Source organism: Myotis brandtii, unplaced genomic scaffold, assembly GCF_000412655.1.
Source record: "Myotis brandtii unplaced genomic scaffold, ASM41265v1 scaffold892, whole genome shotgun sequence".
NCBI lineage: Eukaryota > Metazoa > Chordata > Mammalia > Chiroptera > Vespertilionidae > Myotis > Myotis brandtii.
Genome location: NW_005371656.1, coordinates 913,117 through 923,624, shown reverse-complemented (window position 1 = coordinate 923,624; position 10,508 = coordinate 913,117). Strand labels below are relative to the sequence as shown.

Genomic DNA, 10,508 nt, shown 5'->3' with positions numbered 1-10,508 from the left:
GGTGGGTGGTCGCCGTCCCCGTGCCCCAGGGGGGTCGAGTCCTGCTCCCCCGCGGAACACTCCAGATGGGCCGTTCCGCGTTCGAATCCGCGGGCACCGGGCGAATCCACTTTATGGGACGGGGGGAACCCGGGGCTGGGGCCGCGACGCGGTGGGAGCGCATGCAGTTGCTGGGAGGGGAACCCTGCATCCTGAGCTGGGTTAGGGCGCGGGCGAAGTGCGGGCCCCGGGCTGGCCCGGGGGTACCATGGGCTGCTCGTTGCCATGGCGCCCGGTGGAGCGCCCAGAGCCTGTGTCTGGTTGGGGTGTAAGCGCTACTTCAGGCCCTGTTCTCTGGTCGGGGCTGGGTCTGGCCCCTCGAGGTCTGCGGAGCCCACCTGAAGGCTCGCAGGCAGAGATCCTCAACCTCGCAGGCACAGCCATGGGTTGCCACCTGGCCCCATCCGTGGGCAGAGTGAGGTGTTGTCTTTCATGCTCAGGTGTCTCCCTCTTGAATTCAGATTTCCAGCCTGCTGAGGGAGTGTCTGCACACCCATCCAAGATTTGGGGTCCAGCTCCCGGTTGAGGCCAAAAGGGGCAGTTAGCATGGCAGAAACACTGGAGTTCAACGACATCTACCAGGAGGTGAAAGGCTCCATGGTAAGAAGGGCTTGTGCTTTTGATGGAGGTGGGGATGCGGGAGCGGAGTAGACTTTCCGTCCATACACAAGAGCTTGCTTGGATCGTGTTGCTACTTTGGAAAAGGAGTCAGAGTGTCCTGTACTTGGTGTTGCCCCAACAAAAGGCGACAGTGAGAAAGTACGAGAGTTACAGGGTCTGAGTTTGAAGGGACCGTGCCTGCCGTTCAATCCAGAATCCTGAAACGGAGGACCTGCACGGGTTCTGGATGCCAGAGCCAGGATTAGGATCCCGGCTTCCTGGCTACTTGTCCCTTTTTTGCTGGCCCCCAGCACTTAAGCTGTTGCTTCTGGATTGATACCTGGCCAGCCTAGAATGATGCATTTGGACCCCTTTTTCCAACAGAATGATGGGCGGCTGAGGTTGAGCCGCCAGGGCATCATCTTCAAGAACAGTAAGACGGGCAAAGTGGACAACATCCAGGCTGGGGAGTTGACGGAAGGCATCTGGCGCCGGGTGGCTCTGGGCCATGGACTTAAGCTGCTCACAAAGAACGGCCATGTCTACAAGTATGACGGCTTCCGAGAATCGGTGAGGTGTCCTCTTGCCATAAACCCCCTTTTATGGTGCCATCTGGTTTCATTTTAATCTTCTGGAGAGAGTTGGGTCTCCTTCCTGTGGTAACCCCGCAGTTGCTGGTTTGAGCTCCGTAGAGCAAGGCCATTGATTGAGGCCACCAGGCAATGAGTGTTCAGCTTTGGGTGTCAGAGTCTGGAGTGTCTTTGTGCCTTGACTTCCAGAAGATTTTCTGCCGTTTTTATTTTTTTTGGTTTCTGCTTGTTGCCTTTATTCAGGTGCAGAGTCTTAGTTTGATGCGTTAGTTCAGGTTTTGTTTTTCCACTTTGAACTGCCTGGGTTGAAGACTTTACTTCCTCTTAATATCCACTTCCTTCTAATGTTCACTTTCATTAAAGCAATATCTGCACCAAGATAGCACTGTGAGGCCCATAACCACGAGCGGTCAGTTCCTTACTCTACTCTTCCCCTCCCAGAGATCCAGTCCCCAGAAACAACCTCTTACAGTGTTTTATAGCTGAGATTCTAAATCAGCATGGATTTCTGATAAAAGGTATATTGGGGCAATTTCTCAGAAATAGATAATTGCAGAATGTTCAAGCTTGTGTTAAAACCATCAGTGTTACTGGGATTGCTCTCTCCACTCCACCCACAGGAGTTTGAGAAACTCGCTGATTTCTTCAAAACTCACTATCGCCTTGAGCTAATGGAGAAGGACCTATGTGTGAAGGGCTGGAACTGGGGAACGGTGAAGTTTGGTGGTGAGTCCTGGGCCAGGTTGAGGTTTGGGGAGAAGGTAGGATGAGGGTGGCAGCCTTTAATTTATTTCTTTCTGTCACTGTCTCTGATTTCCTCTCAGTTTGTAATTCCTCGTGTATTTATCAAGGACCACTGTGCCTGGTCTTGTGGGTGCAGTGTGAACAGGGTAGCCCTGTCCTCAGGGAACTTGTGTCTGGTGGGAACGTGGTTTATGCAGACTCGAGGGGAGGAGCTGTGGCTTGATAGCCCTTTCCCCACAGGGCAGCTGCTTTCCTTTGACATTGGCGACCAGCCGGTCTTCGAGATACCCCTCAGCAACGTGTCCCAGTGCACCACAGGCAAGAATGAGGTGACCCTGGAGTTCCACCAGAACGATGATGCAGAGGTCTCGCTCATGGAGGTGCGCTTCTACGTGCCTCCCACCCAAGAGGATGGCGTGGACCCTGTTGAGGTGAGGCCTCCCCTGGTCACCTTGGGGGCAGATGGTGCCAAGTGGGCCTGGCTGGCCTGGGAACAGGTCCTGCTGCTCCATTACCAGTGTGTGCTTTCGCAGGCCTTTGCCCAGAACGTGCTGTCTAAGGCGGATGTGATCCAGGCCACTGGAGATGCCATCTGTATCTTCCGGGAGCTGCAGTGTCTGACTCCCCGAGGACGGTACGACATTAGGATCTACCCCACCTTTCTGCATCTGCACGGCAAGACCTTCGACTACAAGATCCCCTACACCACGGTGCTGCGCCTCTTTTTGCTACCCCACAAGGACCAGCGCCAGATGTTCTTTGTGGTGAGCAGAAATCACCGGGAGTGGATTGGCCTGGTTTCTGCCCGAGTCTGGCAGGTGGATTTCACTGGGGTTTAGTTAGTCAGCAAGTTCTCGTGGGGCTTCGACTGGTGCTAAGCCTTGTTGGCTCTTCCTTACCAGATCAGCCTGGATCCCCCCATCAAGCAAGGCCAGACCCGTTACCACTTTCTGATCCTCCTCTTCTCCAAGGATGAGGACATCTCCTTGACTCTCAACATGAATGAGTGAGTGCTCCCTCATGCCTGCCCCTGCCTGCAGGAGATGGGTGTGCGTTAGAAGGCAGCTGTGCTCGTGATCTCATCTTCCTCTGTTTGTAGAGAAGAGGTCGAGAAGCGCTTTGAGGGGCGGCTCACCAAGAACATGTCGGGATCCCTCTATGAGATGGTCAGCCGGGTCATGAAGGCACTGGTGAACCGCAAGATCACAGTTCCGGGCAACTTCCAAGGGTGAGCGTGCAGGCCCGGGTCCTGGGCTACGGGGGTGGGCTGTGCCACGTCTCCTGGGTAAGCCCCCCCTGGGATGGGAGCACGGCTTCTCAGAGGCCTGGTTGGGTTGTATCTTGATGGTGTCAGTCACCTTCATTAGAGCAGCTTAGTGAGGTTCACTCACTTGAGGGCCTGAGCAGATATACTCCCGAGAGATGTTCTCTGTGGCTCTGTGCCACCTGCTGCCTCAGGCACTGACTGGGCTCCCTGTGCCCTCCACCAGGCACTCTGGGGCCCAGTGCATCACCTGCTCCTACAAGGCGAGCTCAGGACTGCTGTATCCGCTGGAGCGGGGCTTCATCTACGTCCACAAGCCACCCGTGCACATCCGCTTTGATGAGATCTCCTTCGTCAACTTCGCCCGTGGCACCACCACCACACGGTCCTTTGACTTTGAAATTGAGACCAAGCAGGGCACTCAGTATACCTTCAGTAGCATTGAGAGGTGAGAGCCTCTGCCAGTCCCTTCCTGGGTATCCTGGTCCTTACCCAGTCTTGACTGGGAGGCCTGGGACCCCCCTGTTGGCCTGTGACTCGTCCCTGACTTCTTGCCTTGAGCAGAATTTTTCTTTTGCTTCCTTGGGCTTTGGTTCTTCTCCTTGAAGTGCTCAGCCTTTGGAAGCCTCTGCATTGTTTTTTTTTTTTTCTGTTCTTAACAATATTGTTTTCCATATTACTAAAGCTCTTGTTCAGTACTGGCCCTCTCCTCCTCCACTCCCCCCATGATGGAAATGCTATCTTTCCCTTTCCTGGAATGAGCTCGGTGCCCAAGAACACAGCAGCTAATGTTTATCGAGTGCTCGCTGTTTCACACTTAATCCTCATAACAACGGTGAAGTATGAAATACAATCCGGTCAAAAGATGACATCCCCTCCCCTCGCCTCCTCCCCCTACTCGGTGCACCCCTCCCCACCTTTTCTTTCTCAGAACTCTTGAGAGCTGTACAGGTTCCTCTTTCAAGACTAGTGTCAGACTCTTTCCTGCTGTCCTCCGAGTGTCTCTGAGCTGTTGGGTTGGATAACGTGGTCAAGAGCTCCAGGCCCCATAGTCTGTCCCGGTCCATGGTAGTCCTCCTCTCGTTGGCCCTGCCTGTCTGGTAACTGTGCATCTCCCCCCACAGGGAGGAGTATGGGAAGCTGTTTGATTTTGTCAATGCAAAAAAACTCAACATCAAAAACCGAGGATTGAAAGAGGTACCGCTGTGTGTGGAAAGGCTGAGCCTCTCCCGTTCTTTGGCGGGGGGAAGGGGCAGGGACTCTTCCGGCTTTTTTTCACTCTCCCTTCTCTTCTTACCCTTATAGAAGAAAGAGGTGCGTGTGACCCTTCCCCTCCTGATGCAGGTTTCCTCGCATGACCTTAGATCAGTCTCTGCCGCCCCCAGGAGCCCCCAGTGGGGCTGGGAGAGGGAGGAGCTTGGACTAACCCAGTTGGCAGGAAGTTTTCGGGGCATAGGCCCTGCACGCTGGCTGTGTGTGGACAATTCAGCCCCAGCTGGGGGCTGTTGCTCTGATCTTACAGGCATGGGGGCGTGCTTTTGAGTGTGCCGGGGTTCTGGCACCTGGGCGAGTGGCCCTTACTCCCATCTCTTCCCTGCCTAGGGCATGAACCCAAGCTACGATGACTATGCTGACTCTGATGAAGATCAGCACGATGCCTACTTGGAGCGGATGAAGGAGGAGGGCAAGATCCGGGAAGAGAATGCCAACGACAGCAGCGATGACTCGGGAGAAGAAACCGGTGGGCTAGCTTTGGCAGTGCCGGGGCGGGGGGCTGTCAGACCCTTCCCGCCAGAGCCAGGTGTCTGGGTCAGGAGAGGGGATTTCCATGGGGCAAAACTGATGAATCCTGTGTTCCTTTTCAGATGAGTCTTTCAACCCAGGTGAAGAGGAGGAGGACGTGGCAGAGGAGTGAGTTTTGGGTCCACCCCATGGGGGTGGCTTGTGAGGGACCAGAGATATCTGGCCATTTCTTGCGTCCCCAGCATAAGCTACTGATCCAGGGTAGAAAATGACCTGCAATGAGGTGATAGGTGGAGATGATGCTTTGAAAATCGTCAAGTGTATAACCCTAACTGGTTTGGCCCAGTGGATAGAGCGTTGGCCTGCGGACTGAAAGGTCCCCGGTTCAATTCCGGTCAGGGGCACATGTCCAGGTTGTGGGCTTGATCACCAGTAGGGGGCATGCAGAAGGCAACCGATCAATGATTCTCTCTTCTCATTGATGTTTCTCTCTCTCCCTCTCCCTTCCTCTCTGAAATCAATAAAAATATATTTAAAAAAATAAAAGAAAATCGTCAAGTGTCAGTGCAAGGCACGTTGTGAATCCAGAGAAGGGTAGTGGGAGAGGCTGGGCTGAGATTCAGCCAGTGCTCCCACTTACCAGCTGAGAGTCCTCAGGTCATTGAATCTCAGCTTTTCCATCTGTGAAACGGCAGTAGCGCCCCCATATTGATCAAGACTTTTGATTGCCAGTGTCAGAAATATATCACAAACCGACTATAGCATAAAAGGGAATTTTGTGAGTTCTTGTAACTGGAGAGGCCAAGGGATAAGATTGGCTTCAGGCACCTGGATCAAGGTGCTCAGAAGCCATGGAGAATGTGTTTCTGTTCCTTCTGATATCCATATTTTTATTGATTTCAGAGAGGAAGGGAGAGGGAGAGAGAGAAACATCAGTGATGAGAAAGAATCATTGGTCAGCTGCCTCCTGCATGCCCTTTACTGGGGATTGAGCCCACAACCCGGGCATGTGCCCTTGACCGGAATTGAACCCGGGACCCTTCAGCCTGCAGGCCAATGCCCTATCCAGTGAGCCAAACCAGCTAGGGCTGATTTGCTTATTTCAGTAGGTTTGTCTGCCCCATGCAGTGCCAAGTGACCCTCAGAAGCCTCAGAGGCTTAGTCCCACTGGTTTACACCAGGAGTACCTCTGCTCTCAGGCAGCGGTGAGCAGGTGGTTACGTGGCCCTTCTGAACCTGAGTTATGAGCATGTGTTCTGATGGGCAGAACTAGGCCATGCACCCACCCTAAGTGCCTGCGGATGGGTGAGCCTTTCCTGAATGGCGACACAGTGGTTCCCAACAGAAAATGGAGACTCTTAATCCAGAAGAATTGGAATGAATATTGGGGAGAAATAGGAAAGAAAGTCTACAGGAGTCCACTACCTGTGCTTGCCACATGCTTGTTCATAGTGAGTCATTGAGAAAAGGCTCATGAAAGTGCCTTGAAAACTTGAGCACCATGCAGGTATCGGTGGTTGTCTCTTCTGTGGCGTTCTGTGTGTATCAGATAGGACTGTTAATTACATGGGTATGTACTGGGTTAGGCCAGAGCGGGTTTCCCCCACTATTTCTAGTAATTATCTCTTTACTAGAAAGACTACAGGGTAGATTAAGATGAGTAACTCAAAGGAAGTGGTGAAGTGGACTTGGGGCATGTTGATGAGACAGAATTCCTGTCCTCAGGAGCTTGGGGATGGAGTGGGACCTGGGTTAGGCTGTGACCAAGGAGAGCAGCTGAAGCCCATTTGCTTTCCTTTGATTGAGTCACCAGCTAGCCCATTGCTGTGGCTGGGTCTGGAGAGGTGGTGGTGGAAGCCACCTCAGCGAAGGGGCGGAAGCAGAGTTGGAGATGGTGGTGGAGGCTGTGTGGTCCTCCCATTCCCCTTTCTCAGCAGGTGTCTTTGGACTTATTTTCTTCCTGACCTGGGGCCATGGGGGTCCGTCCTCCCTCCCTGAGTCTCGGCCTCACTCTCCTTGGCAGGTTTGACAGCAACGCCTCTGCCAGCTCCTCCAGTAACGAAGGTGACAGTGACCGGGATGAGAAGAAAAGGAAACAGCTTAAAAAGGCCAAGATGGCCAAGGATCGCAAGAGCCGCAAGAAGCCTATGGAGGTGCGGCCTCTCTTCTGAATGGGAGGGTGCTGGGTGGCCATTGTCTGACTTCTGTCACCACCAGTGGGGCCTCTCGATTAGTTCTCCTGGGATTGCTTTTTGTAGCTAGTGATTTCGGCCTCGAGGAGTATCTTGGAAATGTTCTTCTCTGGTCCTTGACATAATTAGCTTCTGGGATATCTGAATAGGAAACAGGCTTTGTTCCAGGAGAGCAAAGAAAGGGGCCCCTAATGAGCTGGGCACTGGGGTGCAGAGCTCTCATGGTCCCTGTCCTTAGGGAGCTCTCAGTGTAGTTTGATGCTGTTTAGTCCTTTCTCCATTTTGTCCCCAGGTAGGTGATCCAAATAATTGCTTTGGGAGAATGTGGGGGTCTGTGGGATATAGGTGGCTGAAGGCATTGGGTGGTTGTGCAGGTGAAGAAGGGCAAAGACCCCAATGCCCCCAAGAGGCCCATGTCTGCCTACATGCTGTGGCTCAATGCCAGCCGAGAGAAGATCAAGTCAGACCATCCCGGCATCAGTATCACTGATCTTTCCAAGAAGGCAGGCGAGATCTGGAAGGCAATGTCCAAAGAGAAGAAAGAGGTGAGTAGCCGCAGAGATGAGGGGTGGTGAATCTTGTAATTGAGAAAGGGGGCAAGGGGCCGTTGGCAGAACTTTTCTGTATGGGTTTTGCCTGCATCAGGGAAGGGATCTCATTCTCTGTTCTCTCTCACCCCCCCCCCCCCCCCCCCCGTGCGGGCTGTGCAGGAGGCAGCCAATCAGTGATTCTCTCTTATTGTTGATATTTCTATCTCTCTATCCCTCTCCCTTCCTCTCTGATATCAATAAAAAATATAAATATTTGTAAACCCCCCCCCCCCCCCCCCCCACGGTGTGTGTGTGTGTGTCAGGAGTGGGATCGCAAAGCTGAGGATGCCAGGAGGGAATATGAAAAAGCCATGAAAGAATATGAAGGGGGCAGGGGTGAGTCTTCTAAGAGGTGAGTGTTGGGAACAGAATGGCCCAGTAACTGCTATTTTTGGCAAATATTTTTGCAGGTCCAAGTTGAGAATTAGGGTGTTAAAGGTAATAGAGATACCTCTGATTGCAGTATGGCAGTGCTTCTCAAATCTGGGTAGGCAGTTGCCCAAGTATGGGTGATGTGCTGGATAAATATGGCCCATTTTCCTAGAGGGTCTATTTTATATGAAGGTATGGGATATTTAAATACATATTATATCATTCATGTAATTAATTTTTAAAGATAAAGCAAGAGATGTCAAATAAATAAGTTTTGCCTGTGTCCAGGTTATGACCCCTACATCTTCTGCTTTTCCTTGGGGCCCTTGGGGCTGACATGGCTGGCCGTTGACGTTTATAGTGCAGTATGGCTGGGACCTAGAGAGGCCCTGTTAAAGGCCTTGATGAACCTGAAGGCCTAGCCCCTTTGCCCTCTTGCTAATGTAGGGACAAGTCAAAGAAGAAGAAGAAAGTAAAGGTAAAGATGGAAAAGAAGTCAACACCCTCTAAGGGCTCATCATCCAAGTCATCATCAAGGCAGCTCAGTGAGAGCTTCAAGAGCAAAGAGTTTGTGACCAGTGACGACAGCTCTTCAGGAGAGAACAAGAGCAAAAAGAAGAGAAGGCGGAGTGAGGTGCGGCAGGAGTTTGGGGGCTGGGGGGCCTGGCAGGGTGAGGGGCATCTGAGTTCGAGGTGGGAGGTGGCAGATGTTCCTGGGCTGAGGTTTGTGGCTGGTCCATAAGAGTACTGGGATGGAGTGGATAGGTGGAATTCTGGGGTTCTGAAGGCTAGTGTTGGAGTTTAGGGATGGGGATAGGGAACTGGGGGCCCTTTACCCACTGAACAGTGCCAGGAGGGCAACTGGGATTCTACCTTTCCCCTAAAGAAACATTTGGTTTTTCAGGACTCTGAAGAAGAGGAACTAGCCACCACGCCCCCCAGCTCAGAAGACTCTGCGTCCGGATCTGATGAGTAGAGAGGAGGAAAATTCTCTCTCCTTGGGCTTGTCCTGTCACCCCCCTGGCCTCCCCACCCATGTTTTTGTACCAGTTTCTCATACGAAATGTAGCCTTTGGATTCTCCTGGGGGGATGCACTTCACTGGGACAGCGGGGGTGTCTTACTCCCCTGCTGCTTCACAAGGATGGCTCTTCATAGTTTGGGGAGAGACAGGGCAATGCTGGATTCAAACCCTTGTCCTCCTTTCCCGACCTGAGGGATATAATAGCTGCTTGTCCTGTTCAAGTTGCTGCCACAGGGGTCATGTGAGCTCAGGCCTGTAGCTCCTAACTGGGGCCTATTTCTACTTTTATTTTGTATTTCTGGTCTGTGGAAAAAAAATCATTTAATAAAGGGAACTGACTTTGGAAACCATGTCCTCTGCCTTCTCTGTAGCCCTGCTGTATTGCTCTCCCTGTTCTTGGTGATGTTTACCACCCGCTCTGATGGGCAGGGCCTGCTGCCCGTGGGAATCCAGTCTTCAGGTACATCCTGTTCTGTTCCCGGCTGGACGAGCATTGGTTTTCACCCTCTTCTGCCGGGACGGGCCACCGGAGAGTGTGGAAATGAGAGCTGATCTGATTAGGAAGCCGCTCTCACAGTTCCACTCCATTAGCCAAGCTGCGGGGGGGCGGCTGCTGGCTCCATCCTCAATCACCGAGAGGCAAGGGTCTTCCAGGCCTCCGTTAATGGAATCAGGATCGACTGGCCGCTGCCACCGGGAGGAGGGAAACCTGAGCTGGACGGTTGGATGGGCGGGTGGGGGTGGGGTTACGGTCCGATGGGGGTGCAGGAGAGGAGTGGAATGCGGTGGAGCTTGGCAGGAAAAGGGGTGCACCAAATTATGAGGTCAGGAAGAGTTTGTATCTAGGGAGCGGGCATAACAGGAGGGGAGTGAGGAGGATCGGTGAGGAATATAGAGCTACAGTCTTCCTCACGGTGGCTCTCAATCTGAACTGGCACACGTGGGGTGGCCACGTGGCATCGGCTCCCAGGTGTCGCCACAGGAAGTCTCCCGCGGCCCGCGGTTCCCTTCTTTCCCCGCCTTGACTCTATGGTGCCGCAATCAGTTCGGGCCGCGGAGCCTGAGGATTGCGCCGTCGCCTTAGGTTTCCTCTCTAGGCCGTCGTCTCGGTGGCCATTTTGCCCCAACGCTGTTAGCGGCTGAATTGCGTCAGTTTCACCGGGTCGGATCCTGGGGCGGGTCCCTCATTTGCGAGCCTCATGAATAATTGAGTGGCTGGGCCGCTCCTGTTTGCATACGGTCAGGCGAGCTCGGCACGGGCTTTCCACTCCGGGTTTCCATTGGCTCATGGATATTCATGAGGCGCTCGGGGGCGTGGTCCTGGGCGGGGCCGGGGGCGGGGCCCCGCGGC

At 53.3% G+C, this 10,508-nt stretch overlaps 2 protein-coding genes across 2 annotated transcripts in view; both read left to right on the top strand.

The window, feature by feature from the left end:
* The first annotated feature begins 500 nt into the window (after nt 1–500).
* Nucleotides 501–9,504, top strand: SSRP1 (structure specific recognition protein 1). The gene is made up of 16 exons (XM_005885096.2): nt 501–639; nt 1,024–1,209; nt 1,850–1,955; nt 2,214–2,404; nt 2,507–2,737; nt 2,876–2,979; nt 3,073–3,201; nt 3,464–3,685; nt 4,362–4,434; nt 4,840–4,978; nt 5,103–5,148; nt 7,004–7,133; nt 7,547–7,717; nt 8,026–8,114; nt 8,582–8,768; nt 9,039–9,504. The coding sequence occupies exons 1-16, from the start codon at nt 586–588 to the stop codon at nt 9,108–9,110; spliced, it is 2,130 nt and encodes a 709-aa protein (XP_005885158.1). The 5' UTR covers nt 501–585; the 3' UTR covers nt 9,111–9,504.
* A 59-nt stretch (nt 9,505–9,563) lies between these two features.
* Nucleotides 9,564–10,508, top strand: part of LOC102250009 (182 kDa tankyrase-1-binding protein) — a 7,283-nt gene continuing 6,338 nt past the window's right edge. The window contains exon 1 of the mRNA XM_005885148.2: nt 9,564–9,617. Coding sequence (XP_005885210.1) covers nt 9,579–9,617 — 39 coding nt within the window. The 5' untranslated portion in view covers nt 9,564–9,578. The remainder of the gene's footprint in view (nt 9,618–10,508) is intronic.

Excerpts from the sequence above, each read along its gene's own strand:
- SSRP1 (XM_005885096.2), top strand. The coding sequence starts at position 586 with ATGGCAGAAACACTGGAGTTCAACGACATCTACCAGGAGGTGAAAGGC. Across the intron at positions 2,405-2,506 it reads ATGGCGTGGACCCTGTTGAG|GCCTTTGCCCAGAACGTGCT; the intron begins GTGAGGCCTCCC and ends GTGCTTTCGCAG. Across the intron at positions 3,686-4,361 it reads ACCTTCAGTAGCATTGAGAG|GGAGGAGTATGGGAAGCTGT; the intron begins GTGAGAGCCTCT and ends CTCCCCCCACAG.